At 38.7% G+C, this 14901-nt stretch overlaps 1 protein-coding gene across 3 annotated transcripts; it reads left to right on the forward strand.

The window, feature by feature from the left end:
- Positions 1 to 2000: 2000 nt before the first annotated feature.
- XKR9 (XK related 9) lies at positions 2001 to 14366 on the forward strand. 3 transcript variants are annotated; one of them, XM_089518900.1, is made up of 5 exons: positions 2001 to 2263; positions 2494 to 2576; positions 4095 to 4599; positions 12116 to 12339; positions 13738 to 14366. In XM_089518900.1, exons 3-5 carry the CDS (start codon positions 4313 to 4315, stop codon positions 14364 to 14366), a joined length of 1140 nt encoding a protein of 379 aa, XP_089375026.1. In that variant the 5' UTR covers positions 2001 to 2263; positions 2494 to 2576; positions 4095 to 4312. The 3 variants fall into 3 exon arrangements, with proteins under 3 accessions (XP_089375026.1, XP_089375027.1, XP_089375028.1); XM_089518901.1 differs by lacking the exons at positions 2494 to 2576; positions 4095 to 4599; XM_089518902.1 differs by lacking the exons at positions 2001 to 2263; positions 2494 to 2576; positions 4095 to 4599 and adding an exon at positions 8025 to 8117.
- The last annotated feature ends 535 nt before the right edge of the window (positions 14367 to 14901 follow it).

Here is a 14901-nt window from a genome sequence, read left to right on the forward strand (position 1 = left end):
CTTTTTCATAAAGTTACTTTTTTTGGAGTACAGTTCATAGAATCTCCAAACCAGCATTGCCAAAATGGTTGGGGGGATACTAGGAGTCATAATCCGTGTGTGTGTGTGTGTGTGTGTGTAAACTCAATAGTGGTCATTTGGGGTTGAGATTACATTCTTTTCTTTTTTCTAAGGATGCAGCCTTAGAAGTATGGTGGGAGCAGTTTCTAACTATCCCACGACTGTCACCAAAATGAGGATATACTGTTTGTGATGACTTGTCCTCCTTTGTGGTTATAACATGTGGTCACCCTGTGCTAATATGCCTATTGTGAAAATAGAAATGGAAAGGAGGACTATATAGCCTGTGTCTTAAAGTCTGTGGAAGAAAGGCAAGATATATATGTAACTAACAAACCAAATGTTGTTGTTGTTAACCACCCTCGAATCGATCTCGATTTATAGCAACCCCCTGGATGAAACATCTCCAAGACCCCCTTTCCTCCACTACTCTTCCTAGTTTCTGCAGATTCATACCCATGACCTCCTTAATTGAGTCCGTCCATCTAACATGTGGTCTTCCTCTCTTCCTAAATCCTTCTACTTTTCCCAACATTATTGTCTTTCTAATGAGAGGTGTCTTCTCATGATGTGACCAAAGTACGACAGCCTCAGTTTAGTTATCTTTGCCTCCAGGGAAATTTCAGGCTTGATCTGCTCTATGACCCATTGTTCTTTTTTTGTTCCATGGTATCCTCAGCATTCTTCTCCAGCATCACATCTCAAATTAATTTATTTTCTTTTTGTCCATTTTCTTAATTGTCCAGATCTCGCATCCATACATGGTAATGGGGAATACAATTGCATATACGACTCTGACTTTCGTGCTTAGTCGTATATCTTTGCTCTTTAGGACCTTTTCTAGTTCTTTCATTGCTTCCTTCCCCATTCTTAGGGCCCCGTACAGACAGGCCAAAATAAAGCTGCTTTGGGTCACTTTGGAGGCATGCTATTGAAATGATGCATATGTCCTAAGTGTCCGGAAGCCATGCCAAACTCTTCCAGACTCTTAGGACGCATGCATCATTTAAACAGCAAAGTGACCCAAAGCAGCTTTATTTTGGCCTGTCTGTATGGGGCCAGTTTTTTCTTCTAATTTCTTGACTGCAGTCTCCGTTCTGATCTATGTTTGATACTAGGTATAGGAACTCTTTTACTATTTCTATTTCCTCGTTGTCTAGACCGAACATGTGAAGATCCTTCGTGGCCATTATTTTTGTTTTCTTTATGTTCATCAGCAAGCCTGCCTTTGCACTTTCTTGACGTTTCTCAGTAGTTGCTCTAGGTCTCCAATGTTTTCTGCTAATAGTATGGTGTCATCTGCATATCTTAGATTGCTGATGTTCCATCCTCCTATTTTCACCCCTTCTGTATCTACGCCTGCTTTTTGTATAATATGTTTTGCATACAAGTTGAAAAGATAGGTGAGAGGATGCATCCTTGTCTGACCTCTTTGCCAATTGGGAACCATTCTGTTTCTCTGTGTTCTGTTCTAATCGCTGCCACTTGTCCTGAGTACAGATTCCTCATCAATATTATAAGATGTGTTGGCACTCCCATGTCTTTAAGAGTGTTCCATAGCATTTCATGATCTATGCAATCAAAGGCTTTATGCAGGCCTTAAATACATTACCAGTTTCATACTTCCCAACATCTAATGTTATGGAAGCTCAGATTTAGCTGTTCTAATGACAGCTGAAGAATGTTATCACAGGTCTTGAAACTCTGAACACATTTTTGTGTCCTTTTGGATTGTCTCTGGTTAGTACTTGGATGGGAGACAGCCAGCAAATATCAGGTACTTTACATTTCAGAGAAAGGAACTGGCAAAACCACCCAGGGTATTCTTTGCCTATAAAAATCCTAAGAAATTGATGGGATTGTCTTAAATCAAAAGGAACTTGAGGGTACATATACACACAGTAAAGGCATTACAATAACAAGGATTTTGAAATCATCGATAATTGAAATTAAAATCAAATCAGATCATGCAAAAAAATGAATAGGTGATTCAGGCAAAACAACGTCACAGCTCAAAGGTATAAATCAGATCACGTGCTCCACAGGAGACAAGAGTTTCAGTTTACTTTTGTCCCACACCCTCTAACTTTCCTGTTTGTTGATTACAGAAGATTACATTACAGCTGAGCGAAACCCTGACTTTCAGGACCTCTTTGATTATGGATTTTTGGTTTGCATTTTTACGGAACTCACAAGTTTTAAGGTATTTTATAAATGAAAGTGCTGGTGCTACTTATATGATTTAAGGATTGTTTTAGATTTACAGTCTTGACCTACAGGTTTATTGGAAATGTGGGTTTCCTCCCCATGAACTCAGTGGGTTTAACAGAGGGGAAAGAAAAGTATTACTGCAGATTTTGGAATAGATACATCATGATTAATTAAACTATGTGGTACTATATAATAGCTGTGCTTCTTTGTCATCTTGTTTAGCAAGTATGTTTCCGCAGATCTCAGAAGAAAGTTGCTTTCCTGTATGGAGTAGTAGAGAATATACTTCTTTGTGTTGGTTCACAGTAAGTACTCCTTGTGCTATTAAAGAGATTATTGTAGATATGAGCTTTTAAATCCTCTATAAAGGCTTTTCCAAAACATTGGCTTCATCGCCCACATTTCTGTAATATTTATGTGGAATATAAATAAATAAAACAAAACAAATCTAGTTGCAAAATGACTGTTTCACACTTTCTATCTGACTTAACTACATTAACAACATGCACATACACAATGGCAGAGAGACTGTTATGAGGTTCTTTTATCCTATGTTTTAAAACGTGCTTCTTAAGCTACATGATGTGGAGGATCAGGAATCCCTGCCCCCAATGTGCCAGGGACTGGAAACATATTTGTGCCCACTGGCTACTGTTATTTCTTTTTTCCCTGGAGACTCTTCAGGGACTGGCAACTGATGGCATCAGTCCGTGGTCAACCATTTTGAGTAGTACTGTTTTAGAACATAGTTGTACAACACATGAAAGTGTCAGAAAAGAGGGCTGACAGAAGTGGGAAGATCTCTTTGGAAGGTCTTTAATCCTGATAGATTCAAAGAGTTGCTAACACAAAAGTCTGTACTTGTCAGCCCAAGAACAATTTAGTGCTTGAGGCAGAAAACAAAATGGAACCTCATGGTCCATCCTCATTCCATGCACTTTATTCTCCAACACACCTGAGCGGCAGCAGGCTAGATCTAGGACAGATTGTGGGGCCTACACAGCACTCTAACAGAGCAGAAGTCCTGGAAATGTCTGCTACTCCTCAGCATCTTCTGTCTGAAGCAATTACTTCATTATGATAATAGTAAGGCTAGCGTTTATCTATTAGAATTTTATACAACATAAAGCCTGCCACTTCATCTCATTAAACTAAGAATAAGCTCCACTGAACACACTAGGGAGTTTATCACAGGAAGGAGATAGGGAGTCTATACCATGAACATCCTAGAAAAATTATGTAATTATGTGTAACGATTTCACATGACGTCGCACAAAATCTGCCATTAAAGTGGTCACAAAGAAGCATTAATGGACATCTTTTTACTTTTGGAGTTTCAGCAACAATGCATTTCCGATATCACTTTATTTGTGCAAATTTGTGTGAATCATTTGTGCAGTTACTCGACATTTCTGCTTCATTTGCGGGATGCTTTAAATGTTCTTTAATCTCTCTTTAATGTCAAAATCAGCCCCAGTGTGATAAACTCCTAGGATTTGCTTTCCAGTAAATGTGCATAGGTCTACACAATGAACTATAGAATACTTTTGAATATGGCTGAAAGCATTGTTTTTCAATGGTGTTTGTGTATACCATATACTGTAGCAAATATCTGGAATGCCTTGTTATTCCATTTAAAAGATTTTCAACTGATCAATATAGCCAGTTCATAGATTAAAGCTGCAATGCTGTGTAGAGTAAGATTGGAAAAAACCCATCAATGAACAAGTAAACATACATAGCAGTGATACATATTTCTTTATTTATGTTGCAAATAAGTGGTGTAATGCTCATCTAAAGTACTTAATTACATTTTTTTTCAGGACTCACCAGGAAGAACTAACCTTTTCAACACTTTTCAATATACACACATATATATATGGATACTTGCTCAAATGACTTGTTAGCAGTGACTCGACATGCATAATAAACAACTGTGTTTTAGATTGGATTTGGATTCTAATTCCAGAGTTCCTGCTTCACAGGGAAGAACTATACTGAGAAATGGGATTTTAAAAGAAAACTTTTTGCTTGAAATGAAATGGTCAATGATGAAAGCAAGACAATGAGATTTACTAAGCGAGATTTTGCTATGATGGTTTTTGGGACTGTGGTTTACGTAGCTGATGTTGGAGCAGATCTTTGGATTGCAAAAACATACTGGTGTGAGGGACAGTATTTATGGTGTGCCTTAGTACTGGCCACAGGATTTCTTTCCTCAATAGTTGTCCAATTTTTCAGTTATACTTGGTTTAAAGAAGACAATGACAAGAAATTGAATTGGATTTTATTTCTACTACATTTTGTACATGGTGGTATACTTACAAGGTAAGCAGATTTGGAATACAGAACGCAGAATCTATATGTGAACTGATGCACTAAATGATTTTTCATGGTTAATGGTGGTGATTGTAAAGTTTTGAAGTGTGATTGGTTGATGATGCCTATTGGCATAGGGACAAGGCAAGTAGAAGAGGTCTCTGGCTGCTATTGGCAGGTTAGCTAGAAAGCAATGAGCCAGGAAGAACAGGAAGAAGAACCAAGGATCTAGAGAAGAAGAGTGTAGTGGCCAGAGATGGGAACAAGCCAAGAAAAGATCTAATGCCCTAGAAGGTAGGGTAGGAGTTGGAGTGAGACAAACAAATGAAAGTTGAGCAGAAGGACAGAGGTTTTAGAAAACCTAGAAATGATATCTAATACCAATGAAACCTGCATTTATCCCAGATCTACAGAAGTGAGATAATCAACCATTATACAGATCGATTCATAATAAGATTTATTTATTTATTTATAAAAATGTGATGAACTTAGTCTTTAAAAAGTGAAAATAACTGAAATCTTAGATACATTACACACTGGCATTGAAACGCCGTCCCTCTTTGTTGCAAAGCCTTGCCGCAGCAACCAAACTATGGGGAAACGCTGCGCAGCAAAAAAAGAAGCTGCCTAGAGCGGTTTTTTTTGTGCAGTGTTGTAAGGGTTGCAACGCAGCCCTATGCACCGCTTCCTCTAAAGGACGCGTGGGCACTCAGACGCCCACACATCATCTATATGCCCCCCGTGTGGGTGGTGCTGCTCAATAATGGTGCCGCCCACACATCATAGTGCTTGGGAGCTTGTGGTTGGTGCGCACTCCCAAGCCCTACTATCGCCGCCAGGACACTGCTTCCTGGCGGTGTGTACCTGGCCCCTATTTACTATGAAGGCATCCAAGTTTGGAAGAAGAAAAATATGAGTTGGAGACATTTGAACTCTCCGTGTTATAATTCACTTCATCAGATGCATGGAGTATAAGTTTAGAATTTCAGATATATATACACAATGCATTCCTGTACCTGTGAATTCAGTGGGATTTACCTCCCCAGTAAGTATGCTCAGGGGCAAGATCCAATAGTTGGAAGATTGCACCAGCTCCCCTGGATCTTAGGGGGTTACCCCCACCCTGTTATTTTAAAGGCCAAATGTCTTCCTTGAAAACTGGCCAAATGCACCTCCAAAAGGGAGAGGATGAAAAGCATTTTCAAGCCATTTTATGGTATCTGGGATTGTTTTAGTGCCAGGTTTTTTGCTTTTTTGGGGGGTTGAAACTGGTACAAAAAGAGTCTTTTCTCTCAAGGAAAATAACCTGAAATGGTTAACCATAATTCAAGAGCATGCAGCTGTAATCTCGGGGACTCTGTCAGTAATATTTGGGAATTCATGGAGAACAGGAGAGACCTGAGCAGACTGGAGGAGGTAGAAGCTGTTCCCATCTTCGAAAGGGAAAAATAGAGGATCCAGGTAACTACTGACCTGTGAACCTGATATTAATACCAGGAAAGATTTTGGAACAGATCATTAATCAGTCCATGATCACTTAGAAAGGAATGCTGTAATTATTAAGCGTCAATATGCTCTTTAAAATTTTAAAAATAAGTCAGACCAGTTTATCTTCATTTATGTTTTCTTTTTTGACAGTGTTACAGGCATAGTACATCAGGGGAATGCTGTAGATGTAGTATGTCTTGATTTGAATAAGACTTTTGACAAGATTCCATATGATAGTTTTGCTCATCAACAGACTGAACTCAAAGAGTGCTTCCGGCCAGGGAAAGAGATAGGGTGGGTGGGTGGGGGGCACACAGAGATTTGTCCTGGGGCTGCTATTGTTCAACATTTTTATAACAACCTGAATGATGGAGTAGAAGGCATGCTTATAAAAAAAATCAAATTATACCAAATCTGGAGGGGTAACTGATATTCTGGACTTCTTGAAAAAATGCTGTATTTATTACAGAAATTAATATAAAGTATTAGGGTTGCCAAACCAGTATGGTATAGTGGTTTGCGCATCAGACTATGACTTTCGAGAACAGGGTTCGAATCCCCGTTCAGCTATGTAAACCTACAGTTAACAACAAACACAACGTTAAGGCTTCCAGTTCAGAATCTTCATAGGCCCTGAGTTTTCCAGACCAAAACCTGAGACCAAGTGACAGTCCCTGGTGATGTCATTAAGTGTTATGAATTAAGTGCCAGCCACAGTTGCTCACAGCTTGTTATTCAAAAACCCACAAAAAGAGACACAGAGAGAACATATTTGTCTATTTGTAAATTAAGATAGAAATCTTAACTAAAGGGACTGCTTCCAGGTTCTCTCTAGAGAATTAGAGAGATGTGGTAATGAACCTTTAATGTAGCCTACTGGCTCCTAGCCGTAGAGTGGATCCAGAGCAGAGTGGAGAATGAGCCTTGGCACCACAATGATTGAGAGGGAAGGAGGAAATTGAATAAGTAAATATGTAGATTTCCCTGGGGAAGGAGGTTGCAGCAATGGATCAATCAAGCCTTTCTAGTTGTAGTAAGATGCAGCAGTCCTACCTGAGTTGAAGATTGCACATAACCCTTTCCTCTCTCAAAACTGGAGAATTTGTACCTTCACCTGCTGCCTGAAGATGACTAATGAAAATTGGAATTGCTGGGCCAGGTCCTGAGATCTGGCAACCCTATAAGTATGGTTATGCATGTGATGTATAATATATGTAATAATGTAAAGAATCTGTTGGGAGGAGGAGAGAGCATGGAAAGGTGGAGGTGACTGAGGATGAGATGGGTGTTTGAATCAATTTTTAAAAAGCTGGTAGTATGACAGGTAGTGAGAAATAGGAGTCAGAAACAGACGTTATGTAGACTCAGTGAGAGAGTCAGTGAGAGATAGAAGTCATGCATAGGAACTGGAATTAGTTAGAGAAGAGATAATCAAGAGTGAAGGGACAGATGAAACAAAGGAAAGGAGTTTCTATTTTTAGTCAATCAGGACAGCCAGGACTGTGAGAAGACAGTTTTGAGAACTAAGGAAATAACAACACTGTAGCAATTTGGACAACTAAGCTTTCGAATTCAGTAACCACAAGCTTCTGTAATCAAGTAATCTTTAACTGTATGTTTAACATCTGTTTAATAAATAAGTCTTATAATATGCACATGTGTCTCTAGGAACACTACAATGGTGTTATTTGAGTGGTTGAGTTCAGACCTTGTTAATACAAGGCTCAAAAGCAAATGTACAGGGTAATTAAAAAAGAATGTGCAAAAATAAAACTGTTCTTATTTTGTTTTGCATCATTATTTTTGAATCACCGTGGATTTAGTGCAGGCCAAATGCAACCACACAGTTTCTCCTTACGTAAAGTGATTTGCAGTCAGCCCCTTACCTAGTGAGAAAATGTGCCAGAAGTCCAAAGGCCATCTAAAACCTTGTCAAGTTTGTCAGCTGTAAACCTGGCACTAGTATGTAATGCAGCCCATTTGGTCTTACACACAACTTGGAGAACAACAGGATTGGTGTGTGTGTATGAGAGAGAGGGGTGAGTGAGTGAGTGAGTAATAGTTTATTTAGTAATAGTAATTAGTAGTAATAGTAATAATTTATTCCAACAAGTTTCCTAAAAAATACTGGACTACACATTTGCCTAGGTCTGGGATGCAAGAACCAGATGTTTTGTGTTCTCCATTGCTGAGAATGCTGCTGGCTGTTGGGAATTCAGAGAGATAAGTATGTGCCAGCACAACAGTAAAGCATAGTTCTTTCTAAATATTTAATTTCTTATATTTACATATTAAATTGGAAGTTGTTAAGTGTATGGTTTCTGTATGTACTGCAAACCCTCTTAAAGGACCAGGGCTCATCTCTAGGTCTTTTAGGCACAAAACAAACTGCCCCGAAAGGGTGGGCTGGAGGCGGCTGGTTTTCCTCTGAAGGGATGCCACAGAAGCCAAATTGCGCAGCGACCCTCCACCCCAAAAAGAACCCAGAAAAACTGGGTTCTTCTTCGGACATTGTGTGGATGTCCTGAGTGCGGCATTGGTGCACTCATGATGTAAGTGGCGCACAGCAATGTCTATACGCTGCGCATCACTTACATCACGAACAAAGGAGGAGGAATAGCACTATATGTCAGGGATGTTTACACCTGTGAAGAGTTCCAGGACTTATATTCTGGAAGTCAGGTGGAGAGCATCTGGATAAAAATGAAAGGGGAGGGAAATAACAGGGATGTTGTTGTGGGAGTCTACTACAGACCCCCAAGTCAAAAGAATTGGATGATGCCTTTCTAGAACAGATGACTACACACTCAGAAAGGAGAGAGGTAGTAGTGATGGGTGACTTCAACTATTCTGGTATTTGCTGGAACGCTCTTAGACAGAAATACACGCTAGCAGCTAGTGGCATTCTAAAGATGCTACCTCTAACACACTGAAAATATATATGACAGTACTTTATGGGTAAGAGCCAATATGGCACAGTGGTTTAAGTGTTGGACTACAGCTCTGGAGACCAGGGTTTGATTCCTCACTTGGCCATGAAACCCATTATGTGACTTTGGACAAGTCACACACTTTCAGCCTCACCAATATTTTTAGTTTGCAAAGCTATATATCTTTACCTGGGAGTAAGCCTCAGTAGGCCAGTGGGACTTACTTCTGAGCAGATATGAATATGCTTGCACCATCAAGTGCTCGACTACATCATTATAAAGTGAACCAGAGACATGGAGCCCACCATCACTGTTCCATGGAAATATATCTCTGCGTAAACTTACCCTAATGGCCAGAGTAATAGCAGAAGCATCTGCAGTGCATATTGGAGCTCACCACAAAACTGCTGTCATGTGAACATCAAAACATCATTCAGAAGTTCCCACAAAATGGGAGGGGGGATCTGTATTTCTTGGGATGTGTTCTTGTAAGCAGACCTTTTATAAATAACAAATTGAAGAGGAGTGAGTGAGTGCCCTGTCATCTTGAGAAACAGCAGAATACTGAGGTTTATAAAGAATGCTTTAAGAAGAATATTCTTCCCTTTTCCACTCAGTGCCTGTTTGCATTTTCTTTTCTGTGAAACATTTCATGTTCACAGAGCTAATGGATTAATCTTTGCATATGTTCATAATATGGCTCTGGAGCAAGTTTTATGTGTCAGGAATGATGTCCAAACAGTGAACTTGGGTCTTGGGTTAATATTCTATTGAAATGATATAGCTCTTTTACTCATGAAGTTCAGAAATCTTGCCTTTTAGGTCTAATCCCTTGCCAGAGCAAATATGCTGTGATTTCACAGTGAGAATATTTTTTTTCTCTCCCACAAGAAGAGAGAGAATGTTCTAAGAAGCAAAAGTACAGGGAAAAAAAGAACGAAAAGATAATATGAAATACTTTTGGAGATATTTTGTTTAGATTTAATTTTTGTGAATTTATTTAGCAGTGTAATAGTCCAATCTGATTCATGTCTGTCTACTTAGAAGGAGGTCCCATTGAACTGAACAGCAAATGGACAGAGAATGGCAGTTTTAGAGCTGTGGACTGGTTTAGATGTTGCCCACTGTCCTAGCCAGACCAGGCTATTTTGGACCAGTATTCCTATAATGGAATGGACTTTGTTCCAAAGCTACCAAAAGTTGAACCCAAAAACTTTGTGTAAGATTTGAATTTCAGACAGGTATAGGCAAAAATGCATTTTTAAAGTTTTGTTTCTGTGAAAATGCCCAGGATGGGTAGAAGGAGGAGACCTTGGCTTAGAATCATTCTGGGATGAAACAGGCTGCTTTCTAAAGTAATGAACTGGAATCAGAGCTGAATCATGCATATTTTTAGACTGCAGCCTTAAAGACACATTTGGAAGAATGGAGATGGGTGAAAATATAAAGCTGTAGGAAATGTTGTTGTTGTTGTTGTTGTTTGCTTTCAAATAATTTTTGACTTATGGCAACCCTGTCATTGGGTTTTCAGGGGCTGAGAGGATGTGACTTTCCCAAAGTCACCCATGGCCCAGTAAGAAATCAAACCCTGATCTCCAGCCATAGTCCAATGCTCAACCACTTCACCACTTTAATATATTTCCAATAATTTTATACTCTCCTCTGTTCTAATAATGAAATTTATTTCTTCACTAGAAATTCATGTGTGCTGAAAATTATAATGCAAATTTTAAACTACAATGACTCTGCACTATTTATTTATTTTGCATCATACAAATATAATCTATTTAAAACAAAACATTATTTAAACCATATGGCAGCCTATTAAACATTTTAACACATTTGAATACAATGCACTACATAGAATGAGAAGGCATATTTTCAAAACAAACATCTCTCAAGCACCTTGTATTACAAGTGTTTTCTGCACTGACTACAGCAGATGTAAAACTCTCCACACTTAATCAGATCAGTTCAGTCTGCTATTGCCAACAACTGGAGTTGTTGCAGAATTTATACTACTGGGTGTTTGCTGTGCTATGCAGACCCCCCCCCCCCCAGCAGATACAATTACTGTTATTGGCTGGATGTGTGTAGACTTTAAGAATGATTCTAAGACTAAGTGATTTTTTTTGCATCGTTGTTGTTATTTTAAATTACCTCAGATTTTTTCAATATTAAATGAAACGTTTGATTCTATCCAATGCTGCATAAGTAAACATCCACTTCTGCAATGTGTGCTGTCTACATTGACTTGGCTATATATTTCATATATGATAAGATAGATAACAAGAGCTAGTGTGGTGAAGTGGTTTGAGCATTGGAAATGCTCTGGAGACCAGGGTTTGAATCCCTGCTCAGTCATGAAAACTCACTGGGTGACCTCACACAAATCTCAGCCTCAGAGGAAGGCAAAGACAAATGCCTTCTGAACAAATGTTGCCAAGAAAACCCCTTGATTGTTTGCCTTAGGGTCACCATAAGTCAAAAATGTCTTGAAGGCACACAAGAAGAAGATACAGTACACAATACAGTATATTAGATGCTGTAAAGCCTATATAATAATTTGAGTTCTATTATGCCTATGTGTGCATTATATGCGGTAAGATCACATTCCTTACAATCATTCAGGTACTGTGAGTATTATGCTCTTTGTAAGTCTAAACAAAGTTCCTTATAAATGAAGTAAACTTAGACTCTGAAATGTCTATGCACAAGAATGTATCCAGACCACGTAAAATCTATGTGAGATAATGGTCCTACTCAAGAGAAATGGAAAACTATATTAATGATTGATTTATATAAATAAATAGCCAAAATGATTACAACATTGCCTGATTATTCTCCCATTACACAATATCTTAAAATCCCAAGCCTTAGGGTATACTAACAGGGAATGTTGTTGTTGACCTGCCTACTGGCCAATGAGGTTGTTTAGATAAAGTGACAGAGTGGGGGAACCATGCCTGTTTCACCAGACAGTACCCCTCCAAATGTTGTTGTCTGCCATGGCTGCTTTTCATTTTAAAAAGTGGAACTTGTTATATATATTTGTTTTGAGATTTAATCTAAATCACAATGTATGATTCAATGTGATTTCCTTGTAGGTATTGGTTTGCACTAAAACATGGCTATCAGGCTGCATTTAAACCAAAGAGTTCAAGAGACATGTCAATTGATGTTCCTACCAGCCTCCTTCATAAAAGAGCCATTGATGCAATGGCAGATATCAGTATGCTTCGGCTATTTAAGACATACCTGGAAAGCACACCCCAACTTATTCTTCAGATCTATATCCTTATGGCATCCGACAATCGTATCTTCAGTCAGTGTAAGTCTGATTTATAATCAAAAGGTGTGTGTGTGTGTGTGTGTGTGTGTGAAAACTGGAATACTGCCCTGCAGCAATGCTTCCAGTGCTTTACAAAAACATGATAAAATGGAAAATAAAATAAATTATAACATCAAAAGAATCCTACATAAAGCCTGAGAATTTCTTTTCCAGGTCTTTGCCTGGCATCAGAATGATAGTAATGCATGTTCCAAGGTGAGTTTTTAATGGAATGAATTCCAAAAATGCACACCCATTCGTAAGAAGGCCCATCCTGGCGTGATGCGTGTTCAGAATGGCCAGGTGCAATTAGTAACCTAGCTGCACCATTCTGAACAAAATATTTATTTATGTGAGTTTATCTATTTACTTTGAATGCTAAGATGCTATTGTATAGCTGCTGGAGCCTTTCAAAGTGTCTTACCCATTGTGGATAGATGAGTGAGAAATGACATTAAAATCTAGTATAGGAACAGAGATCACATGCTGCCCATATGGAACAAGGATTATCCAGAGAGCATTTTCTGCCCTTGTGCTTGTTCTTCTCTGGTGTTGTATCAGGCAGCAGCTCCCACCAAAATCCTCTTGAGGCACAGAGAGCTGAGAGCAGATGGAAAGGGGTCAGCCTGTAATGGAAGCATCCTCTGCTTGCTGGCAGTTCCCAGTTGCTAAGCAGCAGTTCCCTCCAAGGTCCTGTGAGGCAAGGGATTTGGTGGGGCTGAACAGCTGGAATTTTTTTGTCTGCATGGCACATGGAACCTAGAAAACATTAAGAGGGCAGGGAGTGGGGAATATGTTTCAGGAGGTGAAGACGTAAACTAGAGTACATAGCTCTAAAATGTTTCATTACAGTCGGCACTCCATATTCACACACTTTTTTCATCCATGGATTCAAGCATCCATGGCTTGAAAATATATTAAAAGTATATAAATTCCAAAAAGAAAATCTTGATTTACCATTTTATATAAGGGACATCATTTTACTATGCCTTCGTATATAATAGGACTTGGGCATCCATGAATTTTGGTATCCATGGGGATCCTGGAACCAGACCTCAGCGGATATCAAGGGCCCATTGTACTTTGTAACAATCAAACAGTTAGTAGTTCCATACAGCACTAATGAAATCATCTACCTGTAGAATATATTCCCATAGAATAATCATTTGTATCTTCATTTTATTTTGGATGCCTAACATAACTCTATTGCAAAGAACAGACTGGATTAATAGCACAGCTGGGTAGCCCAGTTTCCAATACAATGCCACGTATCTATGGAATAGTGCTGTTTACAGTAAATTTGCCTATCACACCTTTTTTTGTAGGTGAAGTACAGTTGATATACAAATCTTCAACAATTTTTCTAATAGTGCTAACATTTCCCTCTCTTTTCTTTAGATGTTTCCATCACTGTCTCTTCCATCAGCATTTCTTGTGCAACTGTGGATTATCAGATTGCTTTACGAAAATCCTTGCTGGATAAAAATAAATTTGTCAGAACATCTTCCAAATTGATGTATTTTTTTTATAAGCTGTTGACTTTAACTTCTTGGATACTTAGCATTGTGTTGGTAGCAATACTGAGCATCAAAATTTCCATCGTTCTCCTTGTGTTTCTCTGGTTTGGGAGTATAATTTGGGTACATAAGCAACACACTACCTTTTGTAAATCCAGAACAGCAGAAATCATCTACAGGATTATTGTGGGAATTATTCTTATTTTTACCTTTTTTAATATTAAGGGAGAAAAGACAAAAATTCCAATGTCTGTCTATTATGTCATTCGAATACTTATAACCTTATCTATATTGAGTGCAAGCTTGTTCTGGAAATCAACTTTTAATGGGAAATTACACTTGTCATTTGTGATCACTGCAGTGGCCCTCACCCTAGTATTAGGTATTATTTTTCTTATTGTTTATTATGCAATTTTTCATCCTAGTATTTATTATACACAAGATGTAGTTGATGGACCACAAAATGAAAGGAATGAAAACTGCAGAATAAGGGGATTCCTGATGCAATAAATCTCATGAAACAAACTGTTGTTGCTTTAATTTTCTTTCCATATTAAAGACAACAACAAAGCAAAACAAGACATCATGGGATTGTCATTTACTATCTATAGTGGTATTTATTTCTAAAATAGACAGATGCTAACTGGATACATTTAATAGCAAAATGCAAAGCCCCATTGTTTCCAAATCAGGACCACAATCCACATCAGCTCCCTCTGCTTACTTTAGAGTGGGAATTTGCAAAGTGTACTGCGGGCCACACATGGCCCCCAGACTATTTTAGGACCAAGGGATCAATCTGTTTTGCAAATGGGGGCATTTTGCTATCCTTTTGCCCCCCAGACCATTTTATGCCCAGGTGCTCTGGTGCCACAACAAATGACAATTTCCAGAATTCGATAGAATGGAGCCATGACAGTTGAAGGAGATTAGTGCACCAGTTTTTATTCCCACACTAGGAGTGGGATGTAATCACACAAGGATGGATTCTATCACACAGCTCCATTCCTGGGCACTGATCCCATACTTGACTCGGGCTTCTTCG

This window comes from Sceloporus occidentalis, unplaced genomic scaffold (assembly GCF_023333645.1).
Source record: "Sceloporus occidentalis isolate IW3139 unplaced genomic scaffold, rSceOcc1.0.p SCAF_3, whole genome shotgun sequence".
Taxonomy (NCBI): domain Eukaryota; kingdom Metazoa; phylum Chordata; class Lepidosauria; order Squamata; family Phrynosomatidae; genus Sceloporus; species Sceloporus occidentalis.